The 20,458-nt window shown below is 39.2% G+C and overlaps 1 protein-coding gene across 10 annotated transcripts in view; it reads right to left on the bottom strand.

The window, feature by feature from the left end:
* Positions 1-20,191, bottom strand: part of znf800b (zinc finger protein 800b) — a 31,017-nt gene extending 10,826 nt beyond the window's left edge. Inside the window, exons 1-3 of one of the 10 annotated variants that reach the window (XM_085136969.1) lie at positions 19,924-20,191; positions 7,495-7,606; positions 3,840-4,182 (exon numbers count right to left, since the gene is read on the bottom strand). In XM_085136969.1, the coding sequence (XP_084993095.1) occupies positions 3,840-4,182; positions 7,495-7,551 (400 nt within the window). In that variant the 5' untranslated portion in view covers positions 7,552-7,606; positions 19,924-20,191. Of the gene's footprint in view, positions 1-3,839; positions 4,183-7,494; positions 7,607-16,762; positions 18,927-19,623; positions 19,834-19,923 lie in introns of those variants that run through there. The other 9 variants (XM_085136970.1, XM_085136968.1, XM_085136967.1 and 6 more) reach the window with 9 other exon arrangements.
* Positions 20,192-20,458: the final 267 nt, after the last annotated feature.

Genomic DNA, 20,458 nt, shown 5'->3' on the forward strand with positions numbered 1-20,458 from the left:
GAGGGCAGAGGCGTGCTGCTGGCAAATTTTTGTGCCGACTCCAACAGAGGTCGGTGACAGCAAAGGATTGGATACTCCGACTTGGGTCTAGCACAGTGCCAAATTATCTGCCAAAAGAGAAACATGGCGAAATTTACTGATGTGCACTGGAGAATATTTTTTGCTTATGCATGACCTGCAATTACTGGAGGATATAGACTGAGAAAGCAGCAATCCTGATCCTGGCAGGGATTTAATGTTTTGTTTGACTTATGTGCCAGCTTTTTCACTAGCTTCCCTTTAATGCATGTAATCATTCATTCAATTGTCATATAATACAGGGAGACAATGGTCCTTTACTCCTCTCTTGTTTTCGTGCAGGTTGAATTGATTTATGTTCACTCTCAGTGTAACAGCACTAGCCAACAAGTTTTATAAATGTAAATCAGATATAAAATTTTCTACCTGCATGAAAGATCAAATTTGTTGCCACAGTGTTATATATTGGCCTTAGTGATAATAGTTGTTTGTTATTGATTGAATGAAACACTTTTCAAAACTTTTTTTAAAGCTTTTTAAACCATTTTCAGACCATAAGTTTGTTGTTTTTTTGCTTTTGTTTTTTTAAAAATACAATTACTGTTTTAGTCTTCAATTCAAAACCTGTGGTCATGTTGGATGAACCATAAACGAACATCATCAGAAACAAGCTACCAAGCAGCAACCACCACATCACTGTCATTTTTTGTAAAAAAATAAAAAATAAATAAAATAAAATAAATAAATAAATAAAATGCATCATTAGGATGTGATCACAACACCCTGTGCCACAACACAATGAACACAATCAGCACACATTCATGGAAAGAAAGAAGTTTGAACATATTGGTCTCAGAGTCAAACAAATTTAGTTTTCTGTTGTATAAAACATTAAATATAACATAGCAGGAGCAGAGCTTTGGTTCTTGCATTATTTATAGAAGCTGACTGTGGCTGAAAGACCTGCTGTGGTTTACTGAAATGACTTATGGGTAGGTAAAGTGCCCTCATCCTACCTCCTCTATAATAAAAGGTAGAATGAGGGCATCATTTTTATTTTGTATGTAATTATTTTTTTGGATTCCATGAACAATTTTTTTTTACATCAATACAATCTGAGATGGGCATACAAACAACCACAGGGGTGTTTACCTTCACGTACACCACCACACACCCTGTTATCACCTCAAAAAAATAAGATGCCATTGAGAACATTATTTCTACTGCGATAAAAGAGCTGTTTGTAAAAGCAAGGCTACCACAAGGCTCCAAATAAAACATTATCATTGCTTCCAGTTGTGACAAATATCCACTGTTTGTCTCCCTCTGAAGCATGCACATATATTACAGCCCACAAACTACCATTTGTGTATCTTGGAGATTGTAGCGGTACCCTTTGACTGGCATTCTGTTAATTCGTGGAAAGCTCTGCTATTTCCAAGATGACATTAATTAATGTCATGTTGGAATTCAGAAGCTGAGACATTTCATGTTTAAAAATTTTCCACTGGTACAATATATTTTAACGCCAACTAGGGCAGTCAGATTTTTAAGTCATGATTACTGTGATTAAAATGCATCAAAGCAACAACATTACTGTGATATGTATAGAAATCTTTAAAAAAAATGTGATAAAGGGTTTTGTCTTTTTTTTTTTTATCAAGTTAAATTAAAAATATAGTCTGTCAGTATAACTTTAACAAAGGCAAACAAAAAGAACAATTACATAATTATTTCACATGTCCTTTAGTGGTATCAATATTTTATTTTTAAACTACATGTTTATAAACAATACAAAGTTATCACATTACTTTCATCTACTTATCAATTGTCTACTTTTAAGAAGTTTCTACAATACTGGGAGGCAGGTCTACTCAAAATGCCATACACACCTTGAGTAGACCTGTTTTGTGTGAAATGGTGTAATTGTGGTTGGTTTACTCTGATCTGAATTATTTCATGAGTTTGTAAGCTTGTAGCCTCTTGCCAAGATGTGGGTTTTGTTTCACACAGAGAAAAAGCCCGAGCAAACTCCAAGTGAACCAAGTGAGAACATTGAGTCTGCTTATTGGCTAGATGTTACTGGGGCAGGAGCAATAAAACAAAATGAAAAACGTACTGTGTTCTTGATAACACAGAGAATTTCTCTAAACAGTATATCTGGGTGATATTTCACAGTTCGTCGGACTGAGGTTGGATCACATTTTAACTGTAAACAAACTGCTCTGGAGTTTTTTGTGAACTGGACCCAGACCACTCATCCATAGGTCTCAGTGCAGTTGTTCTGCTCTGACAAACTAAACAGTAGAGGTGTGAAAACACCCCGAGAGACACATAAAAGTGAAAGAGACTAGCTTACAGAGTAATACACCCACAGAGAAGGTGGCAGGAAGGGACAGAGACAGAAAGGTAAATGACAACTGTGTGAGAGGCTTTGATAGAGATGAAGATTATGTATCAATGTGTGACAGAACGTGTTTTCCTCTTTACCATCCCCCAACACCTCCCCTGCGTATGCTGCTATAATCCCAGGGGTGAAGGTTACTGACCACTCTGACCTCCACATCCCCCTCTGCAAGAGAGTCAGATCAACCAGAGCTTCTCTGTGCAGTGTTTCTTTATTTCTACCAGAACTATATGACATTAACACAGTATCAGTGTACACATATGTGAGATGCATAAAAACACCTCTTCTATCCCGAAACAATAAGACTAGAAGGAATGCTACTGTGAATGAAAGGCAGAGAAGGTTCATCTAACAAACCAAAAGAATAGAATAAAGCAAATATTTCAGAATTCAGACAGAACATCTGTCATTATAAAAAGTAGATTTCATAGCCTTGTAGTACAAATTACAACTCTAGCCAAAAGCTTAGCTTGGTTTTGGGGTCATGAAACACATTAGCTAAAAGTAATCACACCACATAAGCAGGACAGATGTGACAACTGCACAATCTGGCCATGAAAATCTTTCCAAGTTCTCATCCTAAGTGGAGAATTAGGACTATTTTTTCCAAGTTAATCAATAAAGGGTTACGTCTTATTTTTAAACTAGGACTGTGTTCATTTCTCTATACATTTCTATTGGATTTAATCCCATTCTCACCAGCAGAATGGAGGAGTAATGCAAAAAAAAAAAAAATAGTATAATAAATCAGTTCCCAAATAAAACTTTCATAACTGTCTGACAGCTCCAGCTAACCAGTGGTGCTCAAAGCCAAAGGCAGTTCCCATTTTCTGTGTATAAACAAACTATTCACTTTGACTTTGGAGTCCAGCCTTACTCCAGCGCCCTGACAGGAGGCTGACAGACAGTTTTAGCCTGTATGTGGATGAATCAAAGCAGCGAGTAGTGCAGAGTGAAGACTAAAATTCCCACCATGAGGTTGTATGCCAGCCAGCCATGCTGCAGTTTACAGCCATGTCTGTCCAGACTACTAATATACTTGGTGAAGACCCTGAAGGAAAGCAAAAAGACTAATGCAACAGACCAAATGACAAATGTGGTAACAATAGCCTCGTCTGTTCTTCTTTTATAGTGTTAAACACTGCCCTGAAAAGTGTTTTTGCAAAACATACTGATGTTGATTTAGCTGACCTTTAACCCTTTGAATTTTGTCCTTTTAAACATTTGTCTTATTCTTGAATTATGTAGCTCTGACCAGCAACATCTATCAATTCATCCATGAGACCAAGCAAACGGTTGTGCTACATTTTCCCATACCCTTTCCTCAAACAATGAGCTCATGAGAAGGGGATAAACGGACGACTCAAAACCTTAAGTGCAACAGCTTGAGTCTGCACACAACAGTCATACTCACCTGTGTTCTGACCATGTTTGCAGGCACTGGTCTGCAGAAACTGCTCCTCGGTCTGGCAGCTCTGGTCCCTGGTCTCAGTGGTAGTGTTCCTATGAGGCTCAGGCAGTAGAGGGGGAATGGGCTTCCACAGAGGCTTACCCTGGTGCTGTCCAGCAGAGTTTCCCCTTTCCTGAACATCCACTGGAGTTTCCTTCTGGTCCCATTTCACCGGCAGCGCCTCAGCTGAAGCAGAGGTCTGAAGATGGAGCTGATCAGAGCACTGATCTCCATGTCTGGGTTGCACCTGTTGATGTTGGGTGTCCGAATGGAGTTGGCCTCCCTCCATCTCTGGCTGAACACCACTCTGACAAGAAAGCCAGACATGACAACATAAGACACACAAATAAAACGGACTGCATTTATAATTAAAGCCATGCTCCTGTGGGTACTGTGGACAGCAGCAAGAATTGCTGCCTGCCACTGTGATATATACAACCACTGGAGGGAGACAAATCCAAAAAATCTTTAACTGCTTTAGATAGTAGCTGTCAAAGGGAAAGTGACTAACACTGTAGGTAAAAAGGGCAAGCCACTGCAGTGGTGGATACTAGCATATGTGGGACTGCTTATGAGACAAAAGCTTTAAATAACTTATTTATAGTTAATAAGTTCGTCTCAGGAACGCACCCCTGATAAAAGGTTCTGTTTGCAAAGGGAAGCCAATTAGAAGAAAGTTGGCCTGTTTTAGACAGTGGATGAATATAAAGGGCTGCACCAAAGTCTAGTACATAGTAAATAAAGATTATTTTAAACAGTGCATCCTACAAAGCTACTCTAGCAGAGTCCACTCATATGGAAAAGATATATATAAATCTTATAAGGTTTGTATCTGTCTTGTGTGAAACTTGTATGAAAAGCACACAAGAGTGAAAACAGATATAAGATCCCTTGAAAAATTATATAAATGAAACTTGTATGTTTTGGATACTTACTAAAACAATATACGAAAGTAATGAGAAAGTGGCCACTTTCATGAGTAAATCATATAAGCCTTATATGATTCACTATATGAAGTAGGCCACATCTTATGCAAATCTTTTATAAGTTTTTACTATTTATTTTCCATATGGGCAAGAATTTAAAAAATAGTTTGAAATTATAAATGTTACCTAATGAAGACTGAAAATTCATGCATAAAACACATGCACACAAAATTTGAAACTTATTCATAGACAAGTAAATCAGAAGAGAGCCCCTTAAAAATACAATTAGTAGCTGTCTTTGTCCTGAATTAATGCCGATTGTTGGGCAGAATGAAGGACCACAACAGCTGGCCGTGTATACGTCTCTGCGCACATGTCTCCTGAGCATCCAGAAATTTTGTAGAGGAACATTAACCTTGTCTCACACAGCTACCCCCCAGCAGATAAGTGACTCCCCATCAACTCCTCAATGTGTGCACACACAGCATGTTTGTCTGTGTGTGTATTTATGTCTCTTAACCAGACCTCCTTTCTATCCAAGTCCCCAATCTTAGCTCCTGTGCCACCCACCAATTTATCCTCATTCCCTCTCTGTCTGTGTCTGCCTCGCTAACTCCTCGTGTCCCCGCTGTCCTTGAAGAGGGATAAATGACTCCACATTAACTACGTTACAGCACATCACCACAGGACAAGTGGGCCAGTTGGACACTAAAGCACAAAGACATACAAACAGACACATTGCCATATCATGGCATAAACAAATAGCTGCAAAATAGCCCAAAAAATATCCCATTTGTGCAATACACACATAACCTAATGAACCCAGTGGACCCAGACAGATTTATTTCAACCAATGGTTCAAGTGCAAAGATGAAGGGAAAGAAAGAAACATAGTAAGTCTTTACTTTAAGAAAAAGAGGGAAAAAAATCACCATCGTGAGCTGAAAAAAAAACATCAGGGAGTGCCACCATTCACTTAGAATTTCAATTCATCTGCCAGTCAATCAGTCAACTATTCATGATCCATTTTCAATGGAAAGTGGTGAGCACAAAGCACAAGAAAGAAGACTGATTAGAGTAGGTGGGCGGGCTATGAAATTCCACTCCTTAAAAAAAATGTCATGTGGAATAAAGAATAAAACGAACAGATAAATATGTCTGATAATTATTTAACAAGACTGATTTTCATATGGATATTGACAGCAATATGTCATTAATCACACGATGAATGGTATTTAATCATGAGGTCTATAACTTCAACAAAAGAAAGATGCAAGGCTCTAATGAAGATTTGTAGATTTGCATTTGTATATGGGCATTTACAGTTTTTGGTTACTGCTTGGGCTCTGCGCATCAGCAAACCGAATCAAAACAGAATAATGAAAACTACATATTAATAGGGTTTACAGTGGTACTAAAAGAATTGTTCAAGATATAGCCCCTTTAATAAGGTGATTAAATTGCAAAATTTCAAAAACATTAAAGATTTTGTGTCCTGCTTCGCAGTGAGGCTTCTTGTTATTAAGAAAATGAACACGTGAAGAGTGAAAAAGTAAAGATGTTAGTTGAGCTTCAAAAAACGTGCAAAATACACAGAATCCTCACAAAGTAAAGTGTCAGTTCGCCAAAAGACACAAAATTTTGGCAAGAATTCTTGGAACAGAACTCTACAACAATGCATCAATATCAAAATTATGAAAAAACAAACATGCAGAAATAAGACAAAAGGAACAGCTTATGACCCTCAGTATAGCACCTCATTTGTCAAACATGGTGATGTCAAGCTTTGCTGTCAGTAGAGCTGGTACACAAGAATTTATTGATAATTAAACGACTGACAGATAAGGATAAACACTGCTAAACATATTCAGGCAAACGTGCTGAAACACAACAGACAACCTATCATCGTTCAGCGGGACAATAATCCTTAACAAGTGGCCAGAGCACCCAAAAAGCTTTTCAGGGTGAAGAAAGTCCTTGCGTGGAGCCGTTGTTACATAATCTCAGCCTGGCTGAGCTGCATTTCACTTGCTGAAAGGGCAGACCCACTAGATTCACTGGTGTAGATACAAAGAGTGTTGAGGTTAACCGCCAGGCTAGAACATATAACATGATTTAGTTTATGTCTGATTTATTTTTAAACCCCTAAATATTGGCATTATGTGTAAAGGGCTACAGCTCCTAAACTATCCTCCCCAGTGATGAAAAACAACTCAAATTAAAGCTAAGACTCTGCACTTTATCGTATTGACTGTTTTTTTTTTTTTGCCCGGCTGTCTAAATATCCTTGTCTAGACTGCAAATAAGCTTCTATTGTAACACAATCACTGACATATTTTCTCTTTTTCACAATAAAAATATTGATTGTATTACCTGGTGTATCTGTACAATTCCTATTTCCCATATGCAAAGGCTGTGGCATAGGGAGTGCACACTGTAATGACTGCAGGCACAATACACATGCTACAAAAAAAAACAAAAACACAAACAACACAGGGGCTAGGACAAACAAAAGAGGGTACTTAAAGGGAAATATATAAGGACAGAATTCACGTTTTCCCTAGTTCACATCCAGTGAATTTTGTAACATGTGGCAGGAGTTATTTCAACAATAGGTTTCATTTGGGTCTAACATAAATGAAGTGTGACTTTACAATCAGACAGGCATTGTTAGATTTTCTTTTGTCCAGTACCTGTCTGCGGGGAAAGTTAGAGCTCTTCCTCCCAGCTGACTTCTGGGCCTTCACCATGCTGCCAAGACTGGCCTGCTGCCCCACACGTTCACTACCAGCATACACCTGTAACCTGCAACAACACTCCACATGAGCCAAGAACTGGACTGAAAGAATTACCTTCTGCTGGAAGAGCCACTAAAGCATGAAAAGCTGTCTAAAGAATTAAACAAATTATAGTTTCTCATATCTTAACTGTGCACTGTTTTCTTGTTTACAGATGTACACTTGCAATACATTTGTCAAGGATTGTTTGTGTGCAGATTACACAAAGCTTTACCATGATACATTATCAACATCAGTGGAGCAATCTAGTGAAAGAATTGTAAGTCACACAATCTAAACTTTAAATAAAATGCTACCAATGTTACCCATTTAATATCATCTTCCACATGCGTTAGTCTTCAGAAAATGTGGGAGTTTTACAGAAAGTTGATGAGAACAGTCTTCAATGTTACCATGAACCAATACACTACATGATTTGCACCATCTCTACGTGTGCATTTGTAACGGAGTACTCCGGCTCATGAATATTGCTTCTCCTAATTGATATGCAGCATATATTTCTTCTAAGAACACCTTATAGTTGCAACCATTCTGCAGCAGTGTAAAGATTGATTCAATCTGCATTAAAATAAGTTGTCACAGGTAATTCTATCGAAGTAAGAATTGGTGCAATCAGCAAACCCACAGAGAGAGAGAAAATGTGCATAAAATACTTTTTTTTAACCCATTTTTGCAACACTGTGGTGTTCAAATCAAGAATCTGTAAGAAAACTGGTAGAAAAAAAGTTTCACTTCTTAAACACAGCCACATAAGTTACAATATAACATGTAGAAAACACACCCATAACAAGGTCTAATATAGATACTGGGTGTGTGGAATCTGAAACTGCTTTAAAGTGGGCTTTGTTTTGTTACAAGTTTCCTTTTGATACAGGAACTGTATTGGTGGAAGTGCAGAGCCGGTGGTTTTGAATGAGTTACCCACTTGAGTCCTTTATGAGTCAGACTGAGAACTGCAGTGCCAAATTGTTGTGGATGCTGTAAAGATACTTTCATTGGTTGCTCTGTATCATACCAAATCTACCATAGCTTTGTATTACAGATTTAGGTGTGAAACAGTATGAGTTGCTGCCCTCTAGTGGTCATTTAGACACCATATTACTGGATGTATTTTTTTAACATAAGATCATCCAGCTTCAGAGGCACATGCTGAACAACCTCACTTTTCCTAAATTTGCCATCTTTCGCCATAAGATCTAACAACAAGAAGTCTACGTTAGCCGTCACTGCAATCTGCAGGGTGACTTTTGTTGTTTTTTGCCAGAGGACAAGTTTTAAATGTATGAAGAGTCCAACGTTGAACTAATAAGGTGCTGCAAGTGACAGTGGCTTGAAGCAGTTTGGCTATGACATACTATGAGCATCCCAAATTTGTGGTAATTTGGATTTAAGAGACAGCAAGAAAACACAAAACAAATTAGATGAATATCAAGAAGGGAAAGCACAGATCACCAAATGAAATTAGATCACATCAACTCTATGCCTGAAGCAAACATGTAGTAGCGAAGATTTTGAGACTTTATACTGAGTTCATTAAGTACTGAAACTAATATTCTGAAATTAATCACTATGACCTTCAACTACAGGGAAAGGGACATTAGGCAAACAGCGACAGCTGTGTCAGTAGATGCAGCGGGGGCCCCGAATGCTTCAAGACAAAGCCAATGTCAAAGCACGCTGTCCCATGTACAGGCATGTCCCCCACCCAGAAACACTTTAACTGCTACTGAAACTCCAGCAGAGGGAGACAAAGCATGTAATGGAAATGGATTTTTTAGTTTAAAAGTTTTATAGTGTTTTCTACAAGACCAAGGGCTTGAAGACAGCTGATATACATACAGTGTGGGACAAAGGATGTCACAATGCAACACACCTCTTAATGCAAAAGATGTTTAGTATACCTCAAGTGGTATATATAGATATATATACATATACATATACATATCTATAGATATAGATATGTATATATATATATATGGAGAGAGAGAGAGAGAGAGAGAGAGAGAGAGAGAGAGAGAGAGAGAGAGACTTTATATATAGATTGTTCCTAAATTTACATTTCTAGTTTGCCGGGCATCGTTAAGAACCACAGCACGCCTTTTCATCTCTGGATCCCGACTTTTAGCACTAATGATGAACCAGTCAAGCACTATGCAATAATGCCACAGCAGAGTATACTTGCAATAATGGAGCAGCTACTTAACAGATGAGCTCAACTAGAGTGGAGCCATGGCTGGAGACGTAGAAAATGTCAGTCTGTGGGAATGCATTTGTTTTTTTCTTGTCTATCTAAGAAAAAAAGGTAAGGACAGCAAGTCTCCTAAACCTTTGCTGAACACAATTTTCTTTTTTAAGATTCAACTGTAACAAAGTCAGAATTTCTAACAGAACTATTCAATTAAATTTATGTATTTTCGACTAAAATTAAGAGCAGGCATATTAATACATCATGCACCTACCCAGTTAAGCTCTATTTTTATCAGGAGGGAGATTAACACCAGCCATTAACTATAATGGGAAATGAGGACTTTGACCGGAAAGTCTGTCTACCCTGCCGACTACTGGTGAGTAAGGAAACAAGCTCATTTAAAATTTCTGTTTCTTTATTTAAAAAAATAGTAAAGTTAACCTTAGTTAATACAACATATAAAGGCAGTGCTAAATTTGAAGCCACTGTGGACTTATCCTCCTCCTATCCTTCACTGCTCAGCAAAAAAAGATCCTTGGTCTACCTGAGTGTAATTTGTACACCATGTTTGTGAAAAGTCTAAAAACATCTAATACTGGTGAAGAACCCTACACTGGTCTTAGTATGCATTCAAGAAAAACTGGCTATCTATTATGTGTTAATCCATTAGCTCAGTGGGCCCTGATGACCTGCTTAAGGTGTTTCTCAGTGTTTCACTTAATGCATGCTGGGATGCATTCAAGCACTCTACTATCCTGAATACGAATATATTATTACAGAAAACAAACACAGATTACAAGTTTCTGTCACTCTGACCACAAAGAACTATGCATGAAAAAGTACATTTGAAATTATCTAAGCATCTGAGTTTCATACTAAATCTAGAACTATCAGAAATGTTTGTTACCGTTTTCCAATCACATCTACAAGACAAGTACTAAACAGCAAATTGACACATAAGTTTATCTACATATTTGAATATACCATAGTATCAAAACAGACACACATCTCGACCCAAGACTAGCAGCACCTAATAACTGATAACTCCAGCTAATTCTTCTAAGTCTGCTGGAGCTGACCCTACCACCCAGCGTGGACACTGCCTTAGGCTCCAGTCATTGAGTCCTAGAGATCAGTTGGTGACCTGCTGGATGTCAGTTACTCACTGACCAGTCTCTAGGCCTGTGTGACTGATACCTTAAAGAGGCATCATGTACTGCAAAGGCTGAAAACAAACACCTTTAACAACACACATGTCAACAACACACAGGGGACTCTCACATTTGTATGGCAACAGACAGAGGTGGTTATGAAGGACTGATTCGTGTTATGACTCTGGTAATGACACCAATGTGTCTCAGACTGGAAATGGCGATATTAGCATGGTTAGCACATTGGCCTAAAATCACGTTATTTTCCTCACATTTATCAAAATGTCAGATATTTTAAGTAATTCCACAATTCTACTTTTGGGGCTATCAATCATCTTTCACTCCATTCTAATGTACACTAATGTTTACCTTTTAAATATATTGGCAGCAGTGATTATTGTTATCCTCACTTTTCATGTTTAAAAAAACATTATCTGTTGAGAAAACTATGCTTTGTACATCTAGTACAGTGATGCTCTGTGAAATTGTCTCTCAGAAAGAAAACGATGCTCCACAAATGCTGTAAGACCAATTTCAAAAGATCAATAAAGAAGAAACAGGTTTGAAAAAGGCATTTCCTTCCATCCTCCTCAGAACAGTCCTTGATAAACAACTGCTGAACAATAGCTGATAATGCAGAAAAAGATGAATGATATGAGCTTGTGTTTGCAATGAAAGGCTGAGCTGGGACTAAATTGCATGAGGCACTTGGAAATACAGTCTCAAAGCTGACAATCTTAAGAATTAATCACATGTTTCTTATATTCTAAAAATAAGTGCTCAACTCTTCTCCTCTCCTATATACTAATATAACTCTGAACAAATCACCCACTACCTGGCTAGTATGACTCACTGCCTGAGTACCATTACCATTTCCAGCTGTAAAATTTCAATTCAAATACTCCAGTATACCCATTCCCAGCAAAATAAGCAGGTATCCATTGCTCAGTAGTTCACAAATTACACCTGAGTGTGAATTTCAGCCCTGGCGGTAATCCATAGTGAATTCTGTTAATACTACGATGAATCCGATTTGTAAACTGAGTTTCCCATCTGGGAACATCTCTTATTTTAGGAGAAAAATCGTAATTTTCCTTTTGAGAGAAAATAGATAAGGTAAATTCACAACAGAAGAAAATAACTTTTTCTATGCTGCAGTGAAACCTCAGCTTTTTGTGGTATAGCAAATAAAGAAATATTAGCCTACATAATATTTAAACATCTAAGTGTGCATTATTATAAGATGTACTGCTTATGTAGCGCCACAGCCATTAGATAGATGGCAGCAATCATGATCTACTAGTCATTTCCTGTGGCCGCTGGAGAAGACTTCCTCCTAATGGACGACCTCTATACACTGACATGATGCTAGCTGCTGGCAGGTATACCAATACTGACTACAGCACAGTATGGAGGCAGTGATATTGCGGGCTGCTTGAATGTAAACACTTTCCACACGGTGAATCACAGAATGGACAGTTTATATACGGTGGTGGTGACCCTTTCCCTTTATTGCTTGTATTCTCGAAAATGTGCAATATGTATATAGGAAGAGGACGTCCACTTGGCCGCCTCATGTTTTCCAAAAGTATTACTATCCAAAATCTCCAAATTTTTCTCCACATCTATACTTTGAAAGTCTGACTGAAGGACAGGGAAAGACACCTCTTCCTTTAAACAGCGCTCTGAGTAGTGAAACCAATTAGTTCAACTACCAGTACCTTTGTATAGGTGCATGTTAAGCATGTCACATGCACCAATGTTCCCAGGATGCTGGCTTTTGAAATGTGCGCTACTAACAGGTTTCAAAGTGAGTTGGGCCCCAGAAAAAGCAGGATGTTGATCAAGAATACGGCAATCCAGTATTTGGATCTTGTGTATTGATCTTTTTCGTAGGTCCCATGTTGTCACTGATATCTATCTATCAACCTACCTACCTATCTGTTCAATTCAGTTCTCTGATTTTCTGTGTTCACTTCACCACACAATCAACCAGAGTGGGAGCTAATGTACCACAGAAGATGTTAACAGTAAAAAAAAGAATAGTTTGGAGGTGTTTCCCACCTACTACACCAGCAGCTTTTCTTGAATATTTCCAGAAGTTTTACACTTTACCACAAACTCTCCTCAAATAAGTTGGCATGACTGAAAAGCTCAAAGCTCTCCGTCTCAGTCAGAGACGTTACACAGGATAGAAGCTGGAAGGACGTTGGTTTGGTGGAACTCTTGCTGGAAAGCTTTTACTGGACTTGAGTAACATAAGGTGTCCTCATTAACTCGATTCATATTATTGCACTTCAGCTGTCTCCTGTCAGCTCCACACATACACACACACACACACACAATGTGTGAGAGGAAGGTGAAGAAAAACTAACGCAATGTAAAAATAATAATAAAAATAAAAATAAAACAGCAGGTTGTAGTTGTCTAATAACTGTTAACATAAGCTAAAATTAGCCTAGTAGAAATGTAATGTTCTGTGATAAATGTTTTGTTTTGTTTTTATACATGACAGTTTCAACTTGCAACTGTGGATACAGCAACATACTGTGTTCACTGAGAACGGTTACTGGAAGCGTTCCTGAGCCCACACAGTGAGTTTCACTACTGAATCGTATCTACTTTTAATGCACTGCTGCTGGCGCAACCAAATTTTATTATTATTTTTTATTTGTCCCTTGCATACACTGATTTCTCCAAACTGTTTGAATTAATTAACGATAACAGGTACAACAGATGATGGAAATCCCAAAGTATCTTAGATTGAGACGTCTTACTCTGAAACTGCTCAAAAACGAATCTGTTCAACCTCCACAACTTTTCCAAATTTTATCCCCCTGTCCTGTTACTTAACATTTTTCATGACACCAAGAGCATTCCTGTTCAAACTGGATGGCTAGATGTGGCCTTTCTATGTGAAGCTTGTATGTTCTCCCTGTGTCAAAAGAAATATTTATTATGACTGCAAAAGACTTGAAAGCTGTCCAGTTTGTGTTTCACCCTCTATATCACCTCCATGGCCCTGTGGTGGACAAGCATTTAAGACTGAGGCATCTGTGTATATTGACATTTTACACAGTGTCCCAACATTTTTGGAGACATATCTGTACAACTGCAAAATAGTCCCTCTAACTGTAACACTAAAACAAGCTTAGATAAATTCGGTGGAGTTTCTCACTTCAAGAAAGGTACTGGTGACAGAAAATAAACATTCACATTCAAATATGATTAACTGCTCTCACTGTGTGTTACAGTAACATCCTGTGTGATAGCATTAACAGGTTGCTGCCCAGGAACATATGGGATCTCATATACATGCACACACCAGTTGGTCTTGAGATATTATACTGAAACTCACAAACATTAATCACTGTGGAAAGAAATCATTCTCTACAACGTTTTGGTTGCAAATGGGAAAATACCTGAGCGATACCACCACAACCACACCAGCTGAGTTATTACACAGACTCATTCTCCCCAGCAGCAACTTCATTCCCGCCCAGAATTCATTGCACAGCAAAGTTTACTGAAACTTAATATCTTGACTTGCTTTCATGTCATCATTTTCATCAACCCAACTGAGCCAGAACACCCTTTAAAGGCACACTCGGTGGCAGTACACACAACAGCTGAATTTGACCAAACCAGATATGAAACGAATTCTCAACAGGACACCGTGTAGCCTTAATTCAAAGCAAGCACACAGCAGATTAGAGCAACATAAAGAGATGCAGCAGCAGCAGCAAAGCATGGAAAGGGAGCACAGACACAGATTTAAATAAATAAAACCACAAGAGACGCATAATGGGCATTTTCAGGCCAGGTGTGGATGCACAGTGCATAGTCTACTTCATATCAAGGCTTTAAAAATCACACATAAATGTATAATTAAGCACAAGCCCCAAAGAGGGTGATGTCAACAATGAATGGCAAAGAAAGAAAGCAACAATCTATGAAATCCAAAACACACACAGATCACCTGAGATCCCACCCTACTCTGTAATGAGGCAAAACTGTTGTGACAACAGCCTTGAACAACTGTTCTAAAAAGTCAAATATTTCTATCACAATAGGTAAAAAGTCTTTTTTTTTGTTGTTGTTGACAGATTGATATCTACTGAAAACTGTGCTTGCCTTTACCACGAACACTGCAAAATATGTTTCCCTAGTGTATTTAATTGGTTTGTAGACTTGAAATACTCCACCACAGTTTCCTGGCTCACTAGTTGACTTACTACCTAGCTTGCTGGCCGTTTTGCTGAAATTGATTATCTTGTTTCCTGACTGAATGGATATTTTGCTGTGTTTCTACTGTGGTGTGTGACTGGCAGGTAAAAAGGCTTGTTGACTGACTGAACTTGCACACTGGTTTGACAAGCTGACTCAGAGACTGAACACAACACTACATCATTAACCTGACTGAATCATACAGTGACGTCATTTAACTGTTGCAGTCAGCATCCACCCTGGTGAAAGCCAAGATACCTGTGGTGCCTCAGCAAGGAAGAAAGCCAGGCAGTCTTGGCTGCTGTTCTTATCTCAAGTTGCTAAAAAGAAATAAACGCCTAGAATAAAATGAATGGAGGCCCAGCTGAGGTAGTTAAAAGATTTGCAAAAAAAAAAAAGGCAAATATAAAAGTAATATGAAACAATATATAATACAGGGAATAACAAATATATAGTGGTTGCTCATGAAGAACAATTCTGTCAACTTCAGACTAGCCCTCCTTTTTATTTTAGTCCTCTGTCGCCCACTTTGTTACCTAAACTCATGGCCTTGTTACCCATTCATGTCACTCCCGAAGGTTAGACTGACCATCTCTATTCTGTCAAAGTTACTCATGCAATGTGTCACAGCTTGAACAGAGGGCAAAAGAGAAAACAGAGGCAATAGGGGGCAGTGCAGCCAGGTTCTGACAGCATGCAGTGCAAAATAAGTTTTCAGTTAATAAAATACTGAAATAACAACCACCTGCAAGTTCAAAGTTGGGAGCTTTAAACTGTCAAAGAAGAAAAGATTCCTATATCACTCCATTACCTCAGGGTGGCATCTGTGCTTTAGGGAACATGTTTCACAGCACAGGGAGCAATCTCTACTGATCTGTAACCTTTTGTGTGTTTTTTTTTTAATAAAAGTACAGGAAGTGGAAACTGCACAGTAAAAAAAACTATGTAAAAAAACTCAATGTAAACACATAGGTAGGGGTTAGTCAGGTAAAAAATTCAGGTAATATGAGATAATATTATTAATTAATTTCACGAATCAAAATCCTGTATGTTGACATCGCTGCAAAATTCGTGTAAAGCTCACGCATTTCCGTTACACTCCTTTAATCCAAAAGCTGCTTAGAAAAGAGTGATTTAACTGACTTTACTGCACAACAGTATCTTATAAAGGATTCTGTAGCTGACATTATCACCGTTTCACGACTTTATGCCTAAGTTCTCTAGTTCGGTCTGGCCGATCAAACCATGCGCAGTGCCCCAAAGCGCAACGGCAACAAATAAAACGTTCCTGGGTAAAAACGCCATGCTCATCTCCAAACCAGAAACGCGTGGCGCGCCGTGGATGTTACTAAAAAAACGAGCGAGTGCTTATCCAGTGTCCGAATCATAATCCAACCCCATTCTCTGCGCTGTTCATAAATGCTTCACGGCCATATCATCGCGATCCAGTGGAAAAGACGTGTATCCACATGAGCGAGTTCACAATAGCCACATGCACCGAGCACCATGAGGAAAGGACCGGACGGATATACTCCTCTCCGGCTGGCCTGTCGAGCCATGTAGCAGGTTTAACCAGTGTGTGTACGCATCCACTTACGCATCCCAGGGAGAGCGATGGAAACATAACCATCTCGAATAAACGGCGCGATCTTCCGTGTTTATACGAAATCCAAGTCGGTGCACTACTGGAGAGTGAAAGCGCACGGCGATTGTTGCCGCCCGAGTCCGTGTCTATTGGTTCTCGTTCAGCTGGGGCAGCGTCAGCACACACACACAGTCTCCATTTGCAACTCCATCGCCCCCCATGGGCGTGCGAGGCCGCGGGCTGTGACGCAAATGGCACTGGGTGATTTGCAAATGACATATCTTCCTAATTCGGTGTCGTCGCCACAGGGACTGGTCCAATTCACCAGATATTACCACAGAAATATCCATCCGACGGCGGGGGACGAGTAAATAAAGGCGGATGAGCAGTTCGCTCTACGGGGATGCGGTTGCATAACTCAGGAAACTTAATAAAAATGTGCACGGGGCGAGCGATGTGCAGTCTCCGTGGCTGATTTTTTTGTGGTTGTTTCGATTTAATCCCAGTGGCCTGTGCTAGCACTCACCACACGATCCGTCATCGACTTTTGGCCACAGGAGGAACCAAGCAGAGCGTATACACAGGGAACCCAGTGGCCTCGCTATGGTGGATGTGTGGTGGCCAGAGCTAGGACGCATGCACGTAGCTGACGGCGAAAGACAGGACAGCCTGAGTGTGACTTAGGACCACATTCACAGGCCATAAAGGGCCCGCATGAATGCTATTGTGCTCTTTTATCCAAGAGTCCAACTATTTACAAAAGGTTGGCCAACACACACAAAAAATATCGCGGCGAAAAGGTGGCGGCGGTTACAGCAGCTGCCACCGTTCTCTGCGCAAAGCAACAGCACAATCATTGCGCAGCGCCGGACTTCCCCGGTTTTGTGCAAACTGTGCGATTCGCTCAAAAGACTTTTATTTTTTACCTCATTCAGGCCATCTTCGTCTGGCAAACCGCGAACCAGAGCGCAGAGCAGTCGTCGTTCTCATGGCACGATTTGCATCGCCCCCATTATCCCCGAAAATCTCCTTTTACACGGTTATATTGTCAGCCTAAAAAACGCCACTGTTTTGAGCAACAAAGGAGCAGCTTAACGAGATCAAAGAAAAGGCCAAGTATAAAATGCACCTTTCACGCCGTTAAAGAGAGGCCCCTTGTAACTATTGCAGCATGGCAGGGGAGTGCGGCGTAAAAACGAGCTAACCCGAATAAAATACACACAAAGACAAGGTGCAGCTCTCGCACGAATCCGTCCATCGCCACCGTGACCGCAACACTAAAACGTCCCCGATCATTTGGATTATCCTGGAGTGGCCGGGGGTGATATCACGGCGAATGTGAAACGCTGCGTTTTGCGGCTCCGTGGCACCTTTTCCAAGAAGCAGCTTGGCGCACAGGACCGGTGACCCTTCCATCTTTGCGCGTCCTTCTACCGAGCGAATTGGTGAACAACCCTGTATTTTGACCGGTCTCTGTTGAATAAAACACATCGCGGTAGGAGATTTTACCATTGAGGAAGTAAACGCTGCGTGTAAAAGGCTGCTACAAGTCTCTGAAACTATTCCTCTCCCCGCCGCGGCCAGGCAGAAACAAGAGGGCGATGACGCCATTTTCTGCAAAAACAACCATGCTCGGGAAGCCAAAGCGAAGGAGGTTTAACCCGCTCCGTAGCCCTCAAGTCCCGCTGAAACGTATTTAAACCAAGTCCTTACCTTGTTTTTCTCGGATGGGTGGCGGAATAGCGTGTTTCGAGAGATAAAACTGCTCGACCGTTGCTACTTCGAGTCCGGAGATTGTTTATTTCGCCTCCCAGCGTCCCTGGTTCACTCTGAACAAGTTCCTCTGCGAGCCGCTGTCTTTGTGCACCCAGAGGAGCCTCTCAGCGTTAAACCAGTCTCTGCGCAAAGGTGCACCCTCTACGTCCAATTTTAGCTAAAAATATCGGCACTTTAGAGGGACAGTACGGAAAAGGGAGATGATTTGGTCTTTTTTAATTACAAAAAGTTGACAAATTGACCAGTTTTTATCTAGTGTCTAGGTTATAGCGTTGATTTATCCCCCAAAACGCGCAACCTTTTCGAGGACACAGACCTCTCCAGAAGAGTCCACGACGCAAACTCCGAAGTACACCAGGGTGTTTGTACCCACCCAGAAGTTAAATTGGCAGATAAAATAATTTACACTGCCAGTTTAATAAAATATCAACTAATTAACCAAAATAACCAAAATTACTGACAAACGTGAACGAGTTATTCGCATTTGTGGTGATACGGTTTGATTTACTAAATGAATATTTATAGTTTTTAATCACAATTTTATCCAGAATATGATTTAGAAGTGCATAAAACACACTTGTGCGCTTAATGTTTTCCTCCAAAGGAAAATCGAGAAGTTTATTTTTCTTCTTTAAATGAATTCAAGTAAATTTAAAAATTTGTGTAACTATATGACAAGTTATATGTGATACATGAGAACAAGTAAAAGATTCTCCTTATAAAAATGTGTTTCCAAGGACAACTCTCACTGATCTCCTTAAATATACCAGATGACAAATTGGTTTCTTACAACTTCATGTTGTTTTCTACTTTATTTTTAAATTTTCAAATGGCATTGGTTTATAAATACTGACTTCAAACTACATTAAAAAAAAGCACGAGTAGCTTTTTCACCTGTTGACTAAGTTTATTAGTAATAACACTAATGTGATCATACATTTCTCATCAATAACATCTCTTATGTTTTCAGCTGTTTGGATAGTTGGTATTGAATAATCACATTTTTTAACTAAAACATATCTAATGCATGTCACTGGCTAGCTAGTCTGCTAAACACTAGCTTTCCCAACTTATGCCAAATAAGCACTTAGCCTTACCTGTCCTACCTTCATTACAACTTCCTTCACTTGTTTGTAACAAATAATGAAAACAACCAACTGTTTTGTGATATTTTAGATGCATATAAATACAAGACTGGGACTATTTTCAATGGTATGAATGCCATTTAACCCGCCTAGCATCCTTAAGCTAGTTAGCTTAACTGCAAAAGGCCAGCAACAGCTTCTAAGGTAATACAGCTAGGTTAGCTTTTTTTGTTTTAAGTTCGCACATATATATGTTAAACTACAATGATTTTTTACAATACAGAGAAATAAAGTTTGTAACTGCACGCCTACCTTGTTTCCAGACAAGTTCAGTTGAAAACAAACCTGTTGGTGCAGGCATGGGGTCTTACTAATAAATCCCCCCTTACATTTGAGTCATGTCACATAAAGGAAGCATTTTTACTACATTTTATCACTTCTGGTTATCTAAATGAATTAAACAGACAGACTATTTTGCTACCGAGCTCATGCACCCACTAATAACAAGTGCTAATTAAAATAGAAAAAGGGTAGAAAAAGGTAAAGTAGTTAAGCTAATTGGTGCCAGCTGGCTAAAACAATAACTGTATGCATAATATGTCTGAATATGATAGTGGCACATATCTATCTAGCTATATATATATATATATATATATATATATATATATATATATATATATATATATATTTAAACATATGTATGTATGTATGTGTGTGTGTATAGCTCAAAAATTATATCATATGCAAGCATCATGTGATGCATTACTCATGTTGAACATGGGCTATGCACCTGCTGCTTGAATAATTAGATAAGGGCACATTTTAAAATGTTCCCCTTGCCTAATAG

This window comes from Neolamprologus multifasciatus, chromosome 17 (assembly GCF_963576455.1).
Source record: "Neolamprologus multifasciatus chromosome 17, fNeoMul1.2, whole genome shotgun sequence".
Lineage (NCBI taxonomy): Eukaryota > Metazoa > Chordata > Actinopteri > Cichliformes > Cichlidae > Neolamprologus > Neolamprologus multifasciatus.